Here is a 21,514-nt window from a genome sequence, read left to right as displayed (position 1 = left end):
GTTGGAAAATTATCATAATGCTATCTTAGTTTGAAGCGAATACAATTTTTTTCTATTCGTTCTTAGAAAAAGTTTCGATCAAGATAAATTTGAAAGAATCCATTTAGAAGCTCAAAGATTTGTTAATACTAAGGTTGAATTATATCCTTAGTGGGAGAAAAGTGAATATCGAATACGACAAGTCAAAAATGAGTTGAACATCGAGCGCTGATTCAAGAGAATTGTGGTACCGACGTTCTCGTAATGTCAAAATTTTTGGCCGCCAGAGGTCCCTGCATAAGGCTGCCGTAATCGGTTGACGGTTACTACAGTCGTTCACTGACGAGCGTCGTGATCGGACAAGTTTTCGGCTCGTGACGCTGCGAAGGAAGATGGCAGATTCAGCCATGACCGTTCGGTACGCCGTAGTTGTGACAATCGGTGTATTTTTGTTAAAATCATGCAGTGGAGAAGAGACGGACATAAAGTTAGACAAAAAGGCTCAATTGTTGCACAGGTTGGACAGCTTGAACTTGTTATTGTACACGTTTCTACTAATACTGACAGTGTTAACTATATGGACTTTCAAGCATCGCCGACTGCGATTCTTGCACGAGACTGGCCTCGCTGTCATCTACGGTGAGTCGTCTGCTATTTTGCTACGATTCTCGATTGTTGTTGCTATCTGTTCAACGCCAACCATGCTTATCGATCTCCTTCTATTCGCCCTCGCTCTACCCTAGATACAACCGGACTCACCCCTTTCATCTGCCTTTTTTTTTCCGTCTCATCTATTATTAAACAATCATCACGTAAGATTGTTTAGTTCTTTTACTGGTCCGCACGTATTTCACTCGCATTCGTGCAACGCGTGATAAACACGGCAACCTGTCACTGCCCCCCCCTCCCCCTCCTCCTCGTCCTCCTCCTCCTCCTCTTCTTCCTCCTCCTCCTCCTAATTCGTCTGTCATTTTCAATTTTCCCTCACGTCTCTGACGGTTAAATCAATTTACTGCTTACCAATAAGTCAATCTGTATAATTCTAAATGTCACGCTCTTGTAACTTAGTCACGAATCATGCATGTTCAGTCCTACTATCAATCACACCTGTTCATTGTTATCAATTTCTATCCATTAGGTTTTTTATGACCCTGGTTTTACGATCTATTATTTGTATACTTTTCTTAATTACGTTCCTAAATTGTTGTTGATGGACATGGGAAAAAAAAAGAAAAACAACCTGTGAAGCAGTATTTAACGAACAAACTTATATACCACTTTCAACAATCGAGACACAGCATGTTGAACGACTTTACCTGGCAGCAGAAAATATAGTGCTCCAAAAGAGGCTTAATTAACTTTGAAAGTCGAATTTTGTTCCATTTTTTTTTCTTTATTTACCTCGCCTTAAGATGTGAGAACTCCACAGCTTTGTTATGTACAACACTATCCATGTATTAGTACTCAATATGGTAATTTTATTGTGACAAGGAGAGTATAAATTCAATCTTGTCTCAGACATTTAAAAAAAATACATTTCATAGACTGAAGAAAAATATCAGTAACACTAACAAAGACTCAGATTTCTTGGCATTCATTTTAGTTTATCGATTATCAGCAATTGATAGTAGTTATACACAGGTGAACAACTGCTTATTGTTAAGATAATGACGGTGTTGTAACAAGATTCCAATTGCCAAGACCGCTTACTCATCAGAAAGAAAGGCATCGGCTCTATCAATACAAAAAATTTTATACAAGATTTTTTTTTACGAAGGTATATGAGTTTCATTGATGAAGTTAAAATTGTCAAGAGAAGAAGAAACCATCATTTCATGTGATAAAAACCTCTGTCCTGGATACTTTAAGACTATGACAATTGAAGAACTAAAATCATATAAGTTGTCAAAATGAAATCTTTCTTGATTTATTATAAAAAAGTAATTCATGCATTTCCGTACAACTATCATAAATAATAAATCATAACAAGTTTCAAGAACCTTGGACTTTTATTTATATTAGCGGATATTTGATCTGTATCCGTAAAAGTGGATAACTAAAGTCGTGTTTTGCAGAAAATATTGTAAATATGCTTATGAGACTCTGTTGGCAATTTTCCAAACATAACTTTATAGTCCCTTAATTAAACGGTGTTTTTCTTGCATTCAACAGGACTGATTGTCGGGGCAATAATCCGATATGGTTTCACAAATAGCAGCACAATAGTTCACATGCCTGTAGTACCGGAACCTGATGGTAGCCATTACAATCAGTCGGTACCACCGGATACATTGTGGTTACGTTTTCCGGAAAGTAAGGGTGATGGAACAACCAAGAACAAAACTTTTGCCTATTCCTTTCGTGGAGAAATTTATAAGCGAGACAACGAAATTGACCTCAAGGTAATCAAGCATATTGGAATAAAATAGATTGAACCAACATAGCTGAACATATACCGAATCTTTTTTAATGAAAATCGTCTGATAAATGTTGCTTTTGTATTTGTCAAGCTTAGTATTTATTATGAACTAAAAGGTTGATGTGGTTATTATTAACTTGTAAGCTGTTTCTTAGAATTGAATTTTTCACTTTGGTGTTTATTATATTACAGGCTACATTTGATCCAGAAATCTTCTTCAACATTATTCTACCCCCGATTATATTCCATGCTGGATACAGTTTAAAGAGGGTGAGTTATTGGATTTTCAAAATAGCCATTGTGTGAAAGAAATATTTGAAATTCATTCAAGTTCCAACTGAACGACTTCCTAATCTTATATCTCTGATCAGCAACATTGTCACGCCACACAGATACACAGGTATCGTTTTTACCATCATTATTGTTGTGATTGTTTGTCACTCTACTGTGAAGAATTTTACATATTTTCAGTACAATTTTAAATATTTATCAAATTGCGTCTAAGGGACTGCTGAATCTTATCTCTATCTAATTTTAGAGAAATATGTAGTTTAAAAATAAAAAAAATTACAACTGGAGGATAAGAAATTTTTAAATTTACTAATGAAGTAAATAAGTTTTTCCGGTTAGATGAAAAGAACTGCGAATCTTGAACGAAAGCAAGGACTATTATAATCATTTTGTGTTTTAACATATTATAATTCTCAAGTTCTTACATTCAAGAGAAAATATAATCAGGGGAGTTGAGGAAATTAGAAAAATATTGCATAGTTTTAAAATTGTCTGTAGATGTTACGAGGTCCGAGATTGGTCGGGGAAGAATGTCAATGTTGATGAGGGAAACAGGGAAAAGTCAGGGATAATTCAAAGCAAAAAGTGAGGGGCCTCCTTGAACTCTTGTTATGTAATTATCAAACATCTTGACTAATCGATTCACTTCATTATTTAACGCCTTACCATAACATAATTAATTCCTATGTATGAATCGAGTAAACATATTTTTCAAGAATACTATCACCAGTGTTGAACTATGAGCACTTTTGCTCATTATCATAATACATTCAGAGAGATAATAACTCTAGAATGTTGCATAAATATTGAAGAATTCTTGTGATTTCTATTGCTATTTATCAACTATACACTATCGTTTGTTTCTGTTGTTTTTTCTATCATTTCTGTTTCTTACTTTTTATACACTGACTGTAGTATTTTTTATTGAAATATTCGCATATTATTTCCAGAAATACTTCTTCAGAAATCTTGGCGCTATTTTGACCTACGCATTGATAGGAACTACCATATCTTCCTTTGTCATTGGGTGAGTAGTTACAGACTTCAATAATCAACAAAGTCGTATCAGAATTTCTTGTATAATTTCTTCGGTCTGATAGCAATAAATAAATGTAGCATTATTTGTACCAGATAAGAATAATTACTATCTTCTTCAGCCCCATTCTTTTTAACCTTGCATTTATTGGCAGCACTTTCAATAGATGATAAGTAAATTATTCTCATTATCAGACAAACTTTTCTTATCAATTTCATTATCTTGCTTCGCTCTATCTATCTGTCTCTTTTTCTGTTTTAACTGATTATTGCTTTGTCTGCAAATATGCAATGAGTCAATAAAAATTGAGGCTTTAAGTCGTTTCTTCATATATATTTATCAATTATGAATACCAAAAATATTAAGGCAATTAGATATTAGATTATCCAACTATGAAACCTAGAAAGTTGAGACACTTTTATCGAAAGGATCTGCTCGCGACATAACATCTGAAGTCGTAGAACCAGAAATTCATATTTCAAACAATTGAAACACGTTGACAAATCTTTTCTGAATCCTGCAATTACGAAATCTGTTTTTAGTCCAAACTTCTTGATTCGATTTTTCCCACCTCCAGTGTCCCAGTTTCGAAGTGAGGATGATATTTCTTCAATTTTTCTCCAATTTGCAACTTGAATTGAATAGCCTGCAATGAATCTGATTTCTCAATCAAATGTTGTTAGCTTTAGAAGAAATGTTTATTTTAGAAGATGCCAAAATATAATATTTACTCCCGATTATAAAATGGTCGGAAAATGAGTAAAATACTAAATATTGCTTTTTGTAATCCTTTTCTACGAACAAGCAGAAAAGAACGATAAATGATTAAATATAATCAAATTTTTAATTTCAGCGCACTCATGTACACCTTCATACAGCTGATACCTCATTTAGCTTCATCGTTTACTTTCCTAGACACCTTGTACTTTGGTGCTCTGATCTCGCCAACCGATCCACTGACAATCATTTCCATATTCAACGATCTACACGTTGACGTGAATTTGTACGCTCTTGTCTTTGGAGAGAGTGTTTTGAATGATGCGGTTGCCATTGTGCTTAGTGGGTAAGAAAATTTGTGCACTCAAATTTGCATGATAATCAAAATTATTTGGGAAAAGGATTATTGAGAATGAATACGAATCAGACAATGCAAAGTAAAACTTTACTTTAATGCCCGAACACTAGGTCTATTCAAAACTACGCCGAACGGTATCAGTCAGGCTCTGGCGGGTTTGAAACTTGGGCATTTTTCCAAGCCCTTGGAGATTTTATTAGAATATTCAGCCTGTCGCTGTTCATAGGAGCCACAATGGGCTGCGTTACTGCATTGCTGACTAAGTTCACCCGAGTTAGAGATTTCCCGTTGCTGGAATCTGCCCTCTTCGTCTTGATGTCCTACAGCACTTTTCTCATCGCCGAAGCCTCTGATCTTACAGGTAAGCTGAGATTGCACGTAGTAGGTACAGGGTATCAACTGCTCTATGAATATCCTTAAATCCTCCAATTATCCTGGAAAACAAAAATTGCTGCTCAAGTCCTGGAAAGGTCCTGGGATGTGATATATTGATTGATCCTGGAAAAGTCGACATGATTTTACTTTTTTGAGGTTTTACTTCTTATATATTATTCTTTTCTGGTTTTCAGGCGTCGTTGCTGTACTATTCTGTGGTATATGCCAAGCTCACTACACCTATAACAACTTGAGCGTCGATTCGCGACAACGGACTAAGCAGCTCTTTGAATTGCTCAATTTTTTAGCAGAAAATTTTATTTTCAGCTACATCGGTGTCTCCATGTTCACTTTCCCAAAACATCATTTCGATCCAGGTTTCATTTTCGCTGGATTCGTATCCTTTGCAATGAAATTTTATACATTTTTTTCAGTGCATATGCATGGACATTTTCCTTCCGAAATTTTCATTTGCCTGTTCATTTTTTTATATGTACAATGTTTTCAGTGTTACAACATTTACGATCATGCCCGAATTCTTAGAAAAGTTTTCGAATCAATGATTTCTGGTAAGCTGGAAGAGAAGAAATCTTAAAACACTTGTTAATCCTTGACGGAAAATAATTCTAGTTCTGTGCATTGCTTGGTCGAGCAGTGAACGTTTACCCGTTATCCTTCCTCTTGAATTTGGGACGTAACCCAAAAATACCATCGAACTATCAGCACATGTTGTTTTGTGCCGGTTTAAGAGGAGCGATGAGCTTTGCTCTCGCCATTAGAAATACTGTGTCCGATGCTCGGCAAGCTATGCTAACAACGACGAGTCTGATTGTTATTCTCACAGTCATTCTACAGGGTGGTGCCACCACACAGTTTTTAAGCTGGTTCAACATACCGTAAGTCTTATTTTTATCTATTACATCAAGTTTTGAAACCACCATTTGTTTCCTTGTCAGACCAATAATTAATATTTCAGTCTAAAGCTGCCGTTATTATTATATACCGAGATTCTGAAACCACAAACTGATTACAACACAAATATATGCGACACGTGGGATAAAGTTGAATCTTAACCAAGTAAATTCTTTTTTACAGTGTTGGTGTTGACGAAGAAGTTGAAGTATTATCTTACAATGGAGTACGAAGCGTAAGTAATTCATTTATTTATATGAATTGAAAAATCCGTAACTTACATACTTTTAATGAGTATAACATCTGCTTTCTTTAGTTTATATCAATCGTTGTTGAATAGAAAGTTCTACAAAACAACCCTTGTTTATTAATTTAAATTGTGCAGAATTAAACATCAATAATTATTATTATAATTATAAAAATACGCTTCAATTGCCTATTTGATATATTTATCGTATGTCTACTGAAAAAGCGCTCACCTCATATCATATATTACAATAATTTTTCATACTGTTTTTTCTTCATATATTCATTATGCTTATCCTCCATTGCTTACGCCAAGGTGTACAATTCCATGGACACCACGGGGGTGCGTCAAATATCATTCTTATTATTATCGTTATTATTTAACTGTCATTATTATTGCTATAGTTATTATTACCACTGCTACATAAAAATTCAATAACAGTTAAAAGAGGCATGTGTTAATTTTTTAAATCAGCATTAATCAAATCTTTCAGGGAATAGTAAATTGTATAATTTTTGTTCTCGTCGTATAATTCGACTGTAGGCGACAGCTTCTAACTTGTTGAAATGGTAATACTTGTGAGATCTTTTTCGAAAAAAGGGGATCAATCGATTTGTAAGGAAACTTTTATTATTTTTCCTCAAACTACAATTCTAATATATTTATTTTTTAAATGATTTCTTCATCGTTTGTTTGATTTGTTTTTATTTTCGTTCGGAAAAAGTTAGCTGCGTGGGATTAGAATGAAACAAAAATAAAAAAACCAAAATAGAAATCAAAAAAAAAAAACAGCCCAAAAACGGCGTAATTATTTATATGCATCCAAATTAAAACTTCTGATATAATAATAATATTTTCTAAGTTGTTTCAAGTCCCTTACAATCTTTTGAATGTTGATGAAGTCATTTTAAAATCTGATGGAATCTTTTTGAAATCACCACTTAATATCTTTAGATAGATATCGTTCTAAATAAGGGAAATTCGCAATAAAAAGCTTATAATTTAATGAATGTGTACGAAAATGCCTTGAGGGTAAAGTAATTGCAAGAATATTAAACAGGGTGAAATAAGAAAACACCAAATGAGCGCACGTAATAGCTTATTAAATCTAACTACCAATTGTAATTGTAAAACCCATTCGAAAAAACTGCTTAATATTCATCTGCGTCTATACGAATGTTGATAGTCTGCTGGCGATGGTGGCTTTGGTGATCCAGAGAGTCGGCGTGAAAGAAGTCCCACGGTACGTTCCCTTTTTTTAAACTTCCAATTTACGCTGCAAAGAAGGTAATTCATTCCTCGTACCTCCTCATGATCCATTGCAACACCATGTAACAAGCCTCCCTTAATTGCAAGTTAACGCGGACACTGTGCATGGCACTGGAACATTCCGCTTGTAGTAGATATAAATTATACGAATTAAAATGTATATGCATATTACTAACAGATCCACGAATGTTATCAAGTTTTGCGTTCATGTGGTTACTAATTAGGAATGAAATCATTGTTTTTTTTTTGAGAAAAAAGAGTTTCGGGTTACTAATGTAAATTTTCAAAATACGTGGGAATGTAGAGGTTTTATTACTGCGCAGAAAATGAAAGTCATTTCGAAAAGAAGAGAAAATTTTTCATCTCAAATTGGAAATTACTAAACTAATAACTGAAAGAATTGACGGATTCGAGATTTCTTAGATTTTGGACTGAAACAATGTAAAAATAATGAAAGGGAATTGATTGCGTTTTGAGACAATTTCTTCTAAGCACAATTCATCCTTTTCTAGCCTGAACGTAGGGTAGTTTTGTTAGAGAAACGGTGAAATCCGTGATTAAAATGTTTTGTTTTTTTAGTTTTTTAATCAGGATTTATCAGTTGCATTTATTTTTCTTAAATAACATCCAACACGTTTGAATTTAGTGCTTAAGAAAAGAAGTTATGGAACAAGCCAAAATGTGTAAATTGGGGAAAATAAAAAATCTAAACTCATACGGTAACGATTCCCCATTTACGGTTTCACAGTACGATTCTATGCAGGGTGGTTCCCTGTCGATGGGTGGAAGCACATCGAAAACAAATGAAAAGGCTCTGCTTGCAAGAATATGGGGCAATTTTGACACCCATTACATGAAACCGTTACTTACTCACTCTCGACCAACCCTACTGGACACTCTACCGGTCTGTTGTGGTCCTTTGGCCAGGATCTTGACCACTACTCAGCAAATGACACAGGTATACTTTGTTCCCCTTTGTCTCACCTTTTGTACAGCTTGTGTAAAGAATTCAGTAAAACATGATTGGAACGCTCGATCATATTTTGAAGCCTGAATTTTATATTTTCTTTTAATTAACTTTTGTTTTGTATGACCCTTGAAGGGATTTGAATTTTGCTCAACTTATACAGGACAATGTGGCTCGGAGGGTGGATTCAGACTCTGACTTGTGCCTGGAGGATCGTGACACTGATAGGCGGAGGACGAGCATTCAGCCGGTGAGTTATCATCAACCTGATCTGAATTATACTAACAACCCGTGCTACAGCCACAATGGCTCGGCTCCATCGAACTCTGAAGAGCCTTATGTGGTACTAAATTTCACGCAAAAGTAGACAAACACCAGGAAAAATAGATTTTTCTATTCATGCTATTGCGAGAAATGAATTGCAGGTATCGTATTGTTTCTTTGCGATAAATTGCAAAGTTGAGAATCTGTGCACAAAAAACACGGAAAATAAATGACCGTAAAACGATGTCGTGTATGTATATTGACTGCATGCACGTCAATTTTGTGTAAACAATTATACATACGGGATATGCATTATGTACAGATATGATATTCGCATTGTCAAACGATATGTTTTGTCTATCAACCCAACATTCACCATGATTACTACTTGGTAATTATCGTATTATCTACTGTTTTAAACCATATCGCTTGGCTTGAACCCTTTTTGATTATGATCTCACCATCCATATTACATCATTCTTATTTATTAATTTATTTATTTATTTCCAACGCTCAATCCGATGTATTATCGGCATATGTAAACTATAGTTATATACACACATAGAAATTTATTACTAATATATATCCGTGTATTTAAATTGTATAGTGTTTCATCTTGAGTATTGAATTTTGTGGAGACAACGGAAAAACAATATTTTTAAATGAATGAAAGGTTGATGGAGTTTTTTCAAATAAAGAAAATTTCGAATACCTACCTCAAAAGACAGAGGGAGCATATAGAATATCGAGCTTCGAGAATTGGATGAAAACTTACTCTACATTTAGAATAGAGAACGACTAATGACTGAAAAACCGATCAACCAAAATTCGCATAAAATAAACAAGTAACTGAATGTGTAACAAAAATTCAAAATTGGCTTGATGTGTTCAAAATAAGCTTTCGACTAATATCGTGCCTGTTATCATAAGCTGGCTTCCAGGCCAATTAACCAGCGAATGATATTAAACTGTTAAGGATGAGGTCTTTTTAAATTTATACCGAAAATGCGCAATTGATTGATTGCAATTAGAAATATTCATTCGTGCGTTAGCAGTTCACTATCAAAATTATCGTGGTTTTCACATTATTTCAAAATATCACATAGTCATGTTCGCTGGCTTCAAGTTACAATATTGCAAAAAGTTCAAAACTTTTGCTTTTGTGAAATGAACGGATTTATTTTTTTAAATTTTTATTATTATTTTTTCATCATATCTGAACAATTCTATCAATTTTTTTTTCCTCAAGGTACAGCTCAAACTTTGTTGGTAATTAAATAGATTACTTACTGGTACAGCTCTCAATTTTTCAGAGGGTTGAAAACCTTACTTCTGTGATGTACCCAAGTCCTTATTTTTTTTACACACTTTGCTAATTATCTATATACATGCAAATTGTTTCTAGAGCTAAAATTTAGGTCGAATGATTAATCGAAAGTATTTAAATATATTATAAATTTGTAGTGTGCTAAAATTACTCGTTTTACCCTCAGGCGGCGGATATTGGTGTGATTTTGTGCTTATTAGAGTAAGGTAGTCATAAAACTAGAGATCGCCTATGATAGCTTCGAAATTTTTTTTACCGCCTAAAAATTACTTGACGGTTTGCAGGTAGCTTTCATTTCGAAATGATTTGATGGATCAAACAGGGTTGTAAGATTTTAAAAAAGTATATTTGATTTATGTCATATAAATATCCCTCGATTGAAGATAACAATTATCGTTATAATTACATGATTTTTTCTTGATGAAAATACGATTAGTAATTCGTTTGTTCGATTCATTTCTTCAATTCGAACCCTAATTTCAACACATATTGTTAAAATTGCATGATCAAAATAATATCGTGTTAGCTCTTAATTCATGTTGTTTATGATAGGGATATAATTAGATATTCTTGCGTTTCGGAGACAATTTATATTGGCATTTGAGATGTACTTTCTTCGAAATCGATCTTACAATCCTGTAGGTAATTGTGTTTATTAAAAACACGATATACTGCGAATTACACGCCTCGGATAATGCTTGAGCTTGCAAAGGTGTCTGCGATTTCTCTACTTGAGAATGTGACAGATAAAACATCGGTACATAGGTGGGAAAATAAGTTGGTTGCGTGATTGAGTTAAATGATATGCAGGATGCGTTTTGAAAATTATGTTTAATGAGTAAAGTAACATTCATAAAGTTATATGCATACTGCGAGTGTTTTACAATTTACGTATATGAGATTCATTACTCATATAATACTCATATGTATACAGTCATATTTTAAATATATATACATATATATAAAACTGTACATAAAGCTTGGTATATGTATATGCGTATGAATTATTATGCAGAACCTGGGGCGCAAATGATAGAATATATAATTTACTTGGGAATCTTTTTTTTTTTTTCTTTTTTTTTTAATGCAGAAGACCTATAACCGTTGAATTTTGGTTTCTAATCAATTTCTTTTAGTGGGAAGCTAACGGCGACGTGGATCTTCCTATGCTTGGAATGGAAGGATATATTCCATTGCGAACGTTGTAAAATGGGACTGATTGTGAGCTGATCGAATCTTACACGATAACCATAGATGTAGCGTACAAATAACAAAAACGACTCCAAAAACTACAACAACAAAAACAACAACAACAACAACAACAATAACAATAATGAAATTTTGAACTAACATTATATTATTAAACACAAAGTTTTGCACCGTTAAAACTTGAGAATCAAACGCAGAAATTAAAACCTTGTGATAAGCTCCTCCTGTTCCCTCTGCTGCGTCTGAAAACTTTAGAGTTTGCTTACTTTGTATATTCTAATTACACATCACGATGAAAAAGTTCATACACGGTTTCAGAGTAGCTAATTTATCTTTACATCATATACACAATGTTTTATTTTTCTCACTTGTATTATATTTGAAACAATCATTTTCTCTATTCCAATGTTATTACATTATACAGATTCACCGATTGCGTGTTTATTTCAATAACGTATATTTTTCACTTCTCATGTGAAAAGTCTACGTGAATTGATTTTTTAAAAAATTTCAAGTAATTAACAATCGACTTTTCCTAGTTATAAGTAATACACAATAGTATTGCGTGTATCGTCGCAGCATATAATTTTATTGGGGGATATAATTAGGATCGAGCATTAAACATAATTTTCGAAACAAAGTGTGAGTAAATGTATAAATGTTTTATTTATATGTTATTTTATGATAAATTTATTCATAACACCAAAGTTAGGTACTATAAATTGCTGTACACATAGCTATAATAGTATAATAGTTACTGCATTCCTATATACTAACAATTACCGAAGTTATTATACTTTTTATATGTATAGTTGACGATGTTTGAAGAGTATTTTGCATAGGAAAACAAATTAACGAAAGAAAGAAAATAGCTGAAATTAGAATTTAAAAATTGCACACTGAAGAATTGTTTGCAAAAAGTATTTACCAAGCATTTTTGCACGCGGCTTGGAGGATCCGACCTCACCTCTGGCCTACAACTTCATGTGAGGTGCTGTCTTTAACCATCCGATGAGAGAACTAAATAATATCAAAGAAAAATGAAAAGGTTACCTCGGTTTAGCAGAGGGTTTTATTACTTAATTCCTTAATTAACTTGAATGCGTGTCAATGATTGCATTATACCTACACAAGCGATAATCATTGGTATTCGTAATTTAAAAACAATCATTTTTATACATGTATGTATGTGTATATGTATGTATATATACAAAATCAGCAGCACGATTCATTTATGTATACATACATTCACAAAACAGCATTTGATACGTAGTACACGGTACAAATGCATTATGTAACGACAGTGTGCCAACTAATTATTTAATTTCACTTTTTCCTCGTTAATTTTTTTTTTTTTTTTGATTTATTTTCGCTTATTCCTTCCACACAGCTAGTCAGTTCGTATATACTATACAGAAATTTTATATACGTTTACGTTTGTAAAGGCGATATACCTATAACTATACATATACTAACTGCATATAGGGTGGCGTTGTTTGGATTGGTGTTATCTACTATCATATCACTTTTATTTTCTTTATATGTACAACTGCGCATATTTTATTGTATATGCCTCCTGTTTCTTTTTACTTCTTTTTTTCTTTTTTTTTTTTGTTTTTCGAAAATGCTCTTTGACAACATATGCGATCTTGTACTTAGTTGATATTTTCTCATCTGAAATAATAATAATAATAATAATGATAATATTAAATGTAATATTATCAGTGATAATATTTTGTAAAACAGTTGAAACGTATTCTAGTCTGCATGAACTTTGATATATGTTGTGTGTTTCGATGAGCATTTTTGAAAGAGAATGATGAATAAAAAAAAGAACAGCGAGATATTGACAGAATTTAAAATAAATATATAAGTCTTAAAACAGAAACATGATGACAATTATTTTTTTGATGAATGACTGTTGAAATGCTAATGAAAGTTAGCACGATGATGATGTGGCATATTATATTACTTGATTTCACTTAAATCGTCTATAATAATAACAACAAAAACAACAACAACATGACGATATAATTTTATATCGTATCAAAAAAACTAAATAAATTATAAATCAGATTAAAACAAGTGATTCATTTTTCAATCCTGTGTACATATGCATGTATATACGTGTAATATGTAGGTATGTGTACATATGAATTCATCATGCATACTATATCAGTATTTTCATTTTTAATACACATTGTTATATCCGTAAATCACATGCACATTTTATTATTTTGCTAATAATACAATCATACTTTTATCATGCATGGATAGATGTGATATATGAAATATCGGGGCAAATCAGGGCACCTCGAATAAAAGTGAACGATGGGTGCAACACGGGTAACAGGGCGAGAAATGTGTTGAGGAAAGTTTTGTCTCAGAAGCAACTAAAGACCTTTTGACAGTGTATAAAATTAGGATTAGGTGACTTACGTTCAGTGAAAAGTGCATAGAATTGAGTTATTCGGGGGTGTGCATGCGTCAAGAATGACTCAGTGTGTAAAATATAGCATTTTACTTGCGTGCGTGCGTCAACGTTGCTTTACCGCACTGTTTGGAAACGAAGCAACTTCGAGCATGCTTCACAAGCTTTCGAAAAACGAACTTACTAAGCAGGTATTGAAAGTAATTAAATTTTTTTGGACATTTTTTTTTTTTTATTTTACCGAGTAATTTTTTCCGATTTTTCACACTTTAAGCCAGATAAAAATTTGAACCCTTCACCATTTCTTCTACACTTTTCCATTTTCAGTCGGGGTATCCATTTTGCCCTGGTATCGCCTACATCTAATCTTTAAAACTTACACATATTTCAAATATTTTTTAACTTCTTTACTTTGACTTTTTCTTCATTCGCAGACGTGTATTCCAATCAGCCCTGCTAACGGAATGCATTTATGATCCATGGTTTCAGTTCAGCTCTAATTGCAACAGATAAGTTATGTTTTAGTTATAAATATGATTTGTTTGTGTTTTTTTTTAGTTTTCGTATTATTATTGTCTTTACTATTTATACGTCGAATGGATTATACCACTAATTCTGACACACTTTTCTCTTATAAAAACTAAAATTTATATCGCATCTACGTGCGGGATTCGATACCGTTTAGGAAATTAGTCTACTTTCCGATTTCTATTCTAAAAGGTTTAAAGGATTGTTGTCTGATTTGTTATAGTTGCGAAATTTTGATATTCACTGATACAAGCTATTGGTAATAAAAATTAGTAAGTGAATTACTTGCAATATGGAATGAATCGATAGTGAAAACAAAAAAACCAAAACAATATTCAAATGCAAATAAAACAAACAGAAGCAACTTAGGCCACTTTATTATCGATTTACAAATATATGTCAATTTCACAACTGTTTTTTGGAAAAACGAAAATAGCCCTGTACGAAAATTGCAAAAAAAAATGGAAAACAAAAATGACTACAAATTCTAATCTTATTTACAATTTTGAGGTATATGCAAAAGTGTGCCAGAATACCAACTCGTGGAATGAAGTCAACGTATACATTGTTCCTTAATTTTTTCCACTCGAGGGTTTTGTGTAGAGTTTTTATTATTACTATGTCGTACGTCGTGCACAAAAAAAAAAGCAAAAGAAGAAAAAAAAAACTGTAAAAAAAAAAATAAATAAATAATAAAAAATGTAGGAATTAAAAGAATAGGGTCGAAAATGAAGAAAAATGTTTGATGCGTTATCGTCATCCGGTTGAAGGTGCGTGCACGCTTGCGTATTGCAGTATTATTTAAATACCAATTATAAAATAGATAATTTACACTGGATAAAAACTGCGTATATATATAATATATATATGTCTGTAGCTGTAATGCATAGAGCTTGATTCAGTGAATTCAATTGTAATTATAATAATGCACTCTCGGTTTGAATTTGTTAGGGCCTACTATACATTAAATAACATATTGTGTGACACTATTGATGGTTGATGGTTTCAATCGTTTGTGTGGGTCAGCTTGGAACTGTGACGGGAGAAGTTAGTCCGGGGCAACAACCGCTGCACACACGAGTCGCCCTGCCAGGTTTGATTGGCAGACATTTATAAACTATTGCTATTGATAATATTGTTATTAGTATCGATGGTAATCGCGTGGCTTATGAAAAAACAAAAGAAAAAAAAAAATTGAAGAAGGAACCACAATTACCGAATCTCGTCTTTCTTATACATTATACACTAATGAATTATAGCTATCATGACGCATTATACGCTCATTGTACCAATTGTCGGGTTTCATATTCTGAACCATTTGCGGTTACGTTTGAAGCTTGTATTCACCATAGGGAATTCGAATGATTTTTTTGTAGTATTGTTAATTATTTAGTAATCTAGTCAAAGAAGTTTTAATCAAGTAATAAGTCACAAAATTCTTTGGACTCAGTTGCATATGTTTCATGGAATCATTCGATGACATCAATCAATATTCACGTTTGAGATAATACATTTTTCATATTCCTTATTACCGATGATTGCGTGAAACGTTTTTTTCTTTTCAATGATATTCACGCTTTACAGTAATGTACGTAATATAAATATACTTTCTGTCGCAGAAACTTACATGAAAAAATCATTCTATTTCCCTACCACTGTATTTGTAATTACCTACATATAAATTATACATTGTTCATAGTTTCGAACGTACTTTACCGTAAGCCGGATAGTTCAAGGAGTAATTTGTAAATCTTATCGCACTTTTGCGAAATTGTATAGAGGTTTATACAGATTTTTTTATAGAATATTATGCATCCTCTGTTTGGTGATGTGGAGAATTTTTGGCATGCACGCCTCTGGCTTGAAAAAACAGGCACAAAATGTATTGTTTTGAAAGAAAAAATTTCAAAATAAACTTTTGAGTGCAAAAATACCACGGTAACACGGTGTATAATTTTTCAAGCTGAATTTATTGACCAGATAATTTATAAACCGAAGAATAGATTCATTCACCTTCAGTTTTTGTCTGCAGGAAACTATGGGTGTCAGTCAAAATTCAAGTGAAATTCATAAGTCCGAGGTATAGCTTTGCGAAAATCCAGTGTTCTACGGTTATTAAATCAGTCCTGTACAATCATTGAAATACCTGTAATTGATCGCTGATCAAAATAGAGGTTTGAATTTATGCATAAAAATTATACAAACGAATTAAATATATTTACTTTCATGAAATGTTTTCTATGTATACTGACTTACAAACGATTATTATATGTATACATACTGTAACGTAGTGGTTTAGGATATTTTATACAAATCTTTAAACAGATTTCATAACGTTTCATTGATTCGAATTATAAAAAAGTTGAAAAAAAAATGACATTTCATTCTATATATTTCTATTCAATTGATATATTGACCGCGCGCCAAAACTAAAATTCGAGGATCAATATTGTTAGAATTTATTACATAATTATAGGTAAAAAATTTAAGTTTGGGCTGTGATCTCTCTTTACTCCTTGGAAAATGGAAATGAAAAAAAATATATATATATATATAATATACGTATAACTTATATTTCTATGAGAAATTTTGAATATTCATCGAATGTAAACATTTGTCGCTGCAGTCTTGGTGTCAATTTATTTATTTTTTTTTCTTTTGACCTAGAAAAATCAATAAAAACAACTATATGAGTCGAGCATGGGTCATGTTTGAAACTCTTGTATCAGTATATATTTGTAAGCTGAGAAAGTATAACAGCGTGAACTTATTATACTCGATGCGATCACTTGCATGAATTCCGCAAATGATTTTTTTTCATGTTGATTTAATTTAGTTTATTACATATATGTATCTTGATTTTTCAACAAATTACCGAAAAGACACTGGTCGTATGTAAATCGAAATATCTCGTTTTGATTGTTACGATTGTTTTTCATCCATATAATGAATTATTGATGTTCAATTCCATCTGTATTACTGTAGGTACTATTACGATAATGTTGTGATACTACACATACATGATAATTTGTATTACGTACATATATATATACATATACCTATATACATACATGTATATATATGTATAGGTATATAATATACACCACTTGATAGTATTTAATAAAGTCTCTGTAAACTATACCTTCTTCATCTTCACCTTGTCGTGCTCTCTTCCCTTTCTCTACAATTAATCTTAACAATTGTGATTTGTGAAATACAAATTATTATCAAATTCATGTCGGAAACGGTTGAAGATTCTGATTTTTCCTACGTTGGCCATTTCGTTACATATCCGTGATATAATCCCCGCGTTTTGCAATATGAATATGATACTTGGTGTAGTTCACTATCTCAGAATTTCTGGGTATCAGAAAGTTGTATTAGGAATTCGTATCGTGCACGAGCCGCCGGGAAAGAAGTAAGCTCTCGGTAGGCGTATATTTTGAATGAAAAGCAAGGAAGTGGTATGGTATATTGGTATGGTTCGTGGCGACGTTAGGTTCTTGCTGGAAAAAAAAAAATTGAACAAAAAAAAAAGAGAAAAAATCGGAAATTGAATTTCCAGTTGAACATGTGACGTAATACAAAACTCATCGGGTTCCTCTTTATCGTTGAACGAGCATGTAACTTGGGGAGGTTACTGCTCACTCCCGTCGTACTTTACCGTACACATCCGTCGCAATTTAAACTTTCCACAATTCAAGTGGCATGGGAATGCCGTACTGGAACACGTGGAAGCCCTTTCAATTTGTACCTTCGTATATAATATACAATCGTAACTAGAACTCAGTAGGTACATGGTTAATTAACAACTATTCTCACTAAACTTTGACGCATGATTCACTAGACGTGCTGACGCAATACCCGCAAACTCAATCTGACAAACAATATAGGTACTGGTTGCAAAATACTTTCCGAATACACAGGCTGTCGTTAATTCATAATATCAATAGGTTTTAAAGGTTTTTCGATAAATTGTTTTATAACTATTTTCACCAGTATTCACGGGCTGACAGGAATTCTTGTTACTAGATATGTACAATCGTTCACTCTGGTAATGCCATAGATTTTCACTCTTTGATATTTCCTGCATACTTTCACAATCAGAATTATAGTTCCTGACTTATCAGAGCGTTTGAAACCCGTACGCGAAAAAATTGCATACTATGAATTTATAGGGTCGACGCATCATTTGTGGCATACTGTATTGTTTGAAAATTAGTAGTTACGTAGATCAAATCACTTCTGTGCCATTTCTTGCCATAAACTCAGATGACACGTAAGTCGTAACGCGTATGGCCACAACTGGTACTAGGATGTCAAAAACTGGTACGTCTTATACCCTACCGGTTCATTGTAAGGTGCTAGAATTAGAGGTATTAAGAATTGTGATTAGAATTATCATAGAATAATGATTTTAAATTAGTGGAAAAACTTTATAACGAGAGCAACTTTGAACCGTACACGTCCTGCTCAGATCTCGAGAGGAATGAGCGTTACCGTCACGTCAATGTAACGTCTTCTTGCGAGTGGTTCGATGTCCGCCGCGTTGAAAGGAGGTATTGTATCGACCAAGCGCCCCATACAGCTTTGAATAATGTATCCTTTACACGATTTTAAAAGTATAAAAAATATCGATACACTTCCCATAAGCTGCAAGGATATTTTCCCTACCAAATCACGTTACAGCTTCCATTTCCTTTAAGAATCTCGGCTGGAAGGCGAGACATGGCGTTTCGTCGCTGAAGGTACGGAGGGTCGCGTTTAAGGTGAAAGTAAAGAAGGAATTGGGTGTAGTTGGCTGGTTTTCTCTCCCGTGGAACGGTTGGCTGATTGATGGGTAGCATCGATCAGAGACCCCGCTAGCAAGCTACATTAACTTTATATTAAATACTTCATCATTTCCGTAAGCGTCGTGTGTACAACGTTGCAATACCTCCAGTATACACGTACGAATCACGTAGCTAGTAACCCCGGCTACTTTACTTCGAGCATCAATAACCCTTCACCGTACCGGCAGAGTGGCTTTCATTTTTTAAAACGGATCACTTTTTCATTAAAAACCAATGTGAAAGGGTCGACCAAACTTGACTGAGCCGCGCAAAGTGTCTGCGAAACGAGCTTTCCGACCCTGGAACCGATAATGTGGGATGCAGAGGGTGTAGAACGGGTTCGAGTGAAGGAGAACGCGGTGATTCGTCAATATTTTGGCAAAATGAAAATCTGCTTTAATTCTAAACTATTTGACTGAATTTTCAGGGATAACATAATTCACAGGTATAAATATGGGGAATCAGAAGTAGGAATATGATTGCGCTGAAGTTATGTGGTGTTACTGAACACCGCATCGAAGGGAACTGTGAAACAAACTAGAAAACAGTGGAAAACAAGGTCCAATTTGCGCACCACCGGAAATTAAGCTCCCTGATAGCAAGAGATTGTGTATAATGGATGCCGCGTGCTATGTTTATACGGTGATCCTGAATCTGAGCACACCTCATCGTCACAGGAAGCGAGTTTCATAACAAAAACTAGCTCTACCGGTGATAAGCGATCTGTGAAGAACGACGATCCTCTGTCCTGGATAATATACAACAATTAACCAAGTCATTAAAAGGAGACTGAAGGAGTAACAAGAGAAATTACGCACGGCTAAGGCAATGAATGCCTGAAAGCCCTCTGCGTGACAAACACATTGATGAGCCACGTGCTGGCGAAGTAATTCCGACCTATTTGTTTAGGAATATCGATGCCAACCGACTTGCCAATAAAGCGCCATCTTAGTGTGTTACTTTAGTTTTTACTGGGATTAATATTCTAGTTATAAAATTGTTCGTAATATTTATATTATGAAGATCATCATACTTGTTTGATGCTGAATTCGGTATTCGAGTGATTGCGCAAATATCACCTTTCATTCGAATAACAAGAACGTGTGATACGCTTTCGGCGGATTCCGTGAATAGTTAAATTAGTTTGAACTGAAATACTGTTTATTCGCTGATAAGTAATAGGTATGATCACAATCCCTGCTTAATTTCGACATCAAAAGTCACTGTTCATACTGAATTATAGTATAGTTAACTGAAGAATATATCTGGACTCAACGGCTGACCATCGAAGCGCCTAGCCGCTTGAGTCTGTACTCGCCAGGAAAGATAAAATACATATTTCTTTTCTGAAATGTGATGAATAAAATCATTATACATCATATCATATCATCATACATCATACATTATACATCGTACATAGTATTAGAGGTCGGAACCAAAGTTTGGATGCTCGGATGTTCGGAAAGTGACGTTACCCCAAATTTTCCTTCCTTCCTTCGTCATTTCTCTTCTGTTGATCCCACGCTCTTTTCGCTGCGTTTTCTGAGTTCCTCAGGGTCCAATTGGTCGGGAAAGAATAATACGAATCAATTCTGAGAAGAAAAATTTTTTGGTCGAAAAAAAAAGGAAGGTTAACCCCTTTGTATTTTTGGCGAAAATTTTCGCGATTTTCAAAAGTGCTGGAATAAATTAATTGTGGCACTATTCCGACGTAATTTTGCGAGAGAAATCGTTTGGGCGCAGTCCCAATACGCTGCGATCAACGCATCGAAAGTTACAGCCGAAAAACGAAGACCTGAATTTTCGACATTTTTCAGCAGGTGCTTTTTTCCTCGTATCTTCTCTCCCGTTGATCCCACGCTCCTTTTGCTGCGTTTTCTGAGTTCCTTGGGGTCCAATTGGTCGGGAAAGAGTCATACGAATCAATTCTGAGACGAAAAATTTTTTGGTCAAAAAAAAAGGAAGGTTAACCCCTTTGTATTTTTGGCGAAAATTTTCGCGATTTTTAAAAGTGCTGGAATGAATTAATTGTGGCACTATTCCGACGTAATTTTGCGAGAGAAATCGTTTGGGCGCAGTCCCAATACGCTGCGATCAACGCATCGAAAGTTACAGCCAAAAAACGAAAACCTGAATTTTCGACATTTTTCAGCAGGTGCTTTTTTCCTCGTATCTTCTCTCCCGTTGATCCCACGCTCCTTTTGCTGCGTTTTCTGAGTTCCTTGGGGTCCAATTGGTCGGGAAAGAGCCATACGAATCAATTCTGAGACAAAAACCTTTTTGGTCAAAAAAAAAGGAAGGTTAACCCCTTTGTATTTTTGGCGAAAATTTTCGTGATTTTCAAAAGTGCTGG

At 33.9% G+C, this 21,514-nt stretch overlaps 1 protein-coding gene across 8 annotated transcripts; it reads left to right on the top strand.

The window, feature by feature from the left end:
- Positions 1 to 301: 301 nt before the first annotated feature.
- Positions 302 to 17,468, top strand: LOC124299208 (sodium/hydrogen exchanger 7). 8 transcript variants are annotated; one of them, XM_046752232.1, is made up of 13 exons: positions 302 to 618; positions 2,152 to 2,381; positions 2,591 to 2,668; positions 3,640 to 3,716; positions 4,579 to 4,788; positions 4,911 to 5,161; positions 5,370 to 5,572; positions 5,806 to 6,071; positions 6,271 to 6,322; positions 7,521 to 7,577; positions 8,352 to 8,561; positions 8,734 to 8,820; positions 12,325 to 13,384. In XM_046752232.1, exons 1-13 carry the CDS (start codon positions 372 to 374, stop codon positions 12,358 to 12,360), a joined length of 2,004 nt encoding a protein of 667 aa, XP_046608188.1. In that variant the 5' UTR covers positions 302 to 371; the 3' UTR covers positions 12,361 to 13,384. The 8 variants fall into 8 exon arrangements, with proteins under 8 accessions (XP_046608188.1, XP_046608186.1, XP_046608190.1 ...); XM_046752230.1 differs by having other exon boundaries at positions 11,298 to 13,384; XM_046752229.1 differs by lacking the exon at positions 12,325 to 13,384 and adding an exon at positions 15,356 to 17,468 and having other exon boundaries at positions 303 to 618; positions 8,367 to 8,561.
- Positions 17,469 to 21,514: the final 4,046 nt, after the last annotated feature.

Source organism: Neodiprion virginianus, chromosome 2 (assembly GCF_021901495.1).
Source record: "Neodiprion virginianus isolate iyNeoVirg1 chromosome 2, iyNeoVirg1.1, whole genome shotgun sequence".
NCBI lineage: Eukaryota > Metazoa > Arthropoda > Insecta > Hymenoptera > Diprionidae > Neodiprion > Neodiprion virginianus.
The sequence above is the reverse complement of the archived record's forward strand: the minus strand, read 5'-3'. Positions and strand labels throughout refer to the sequence as shown.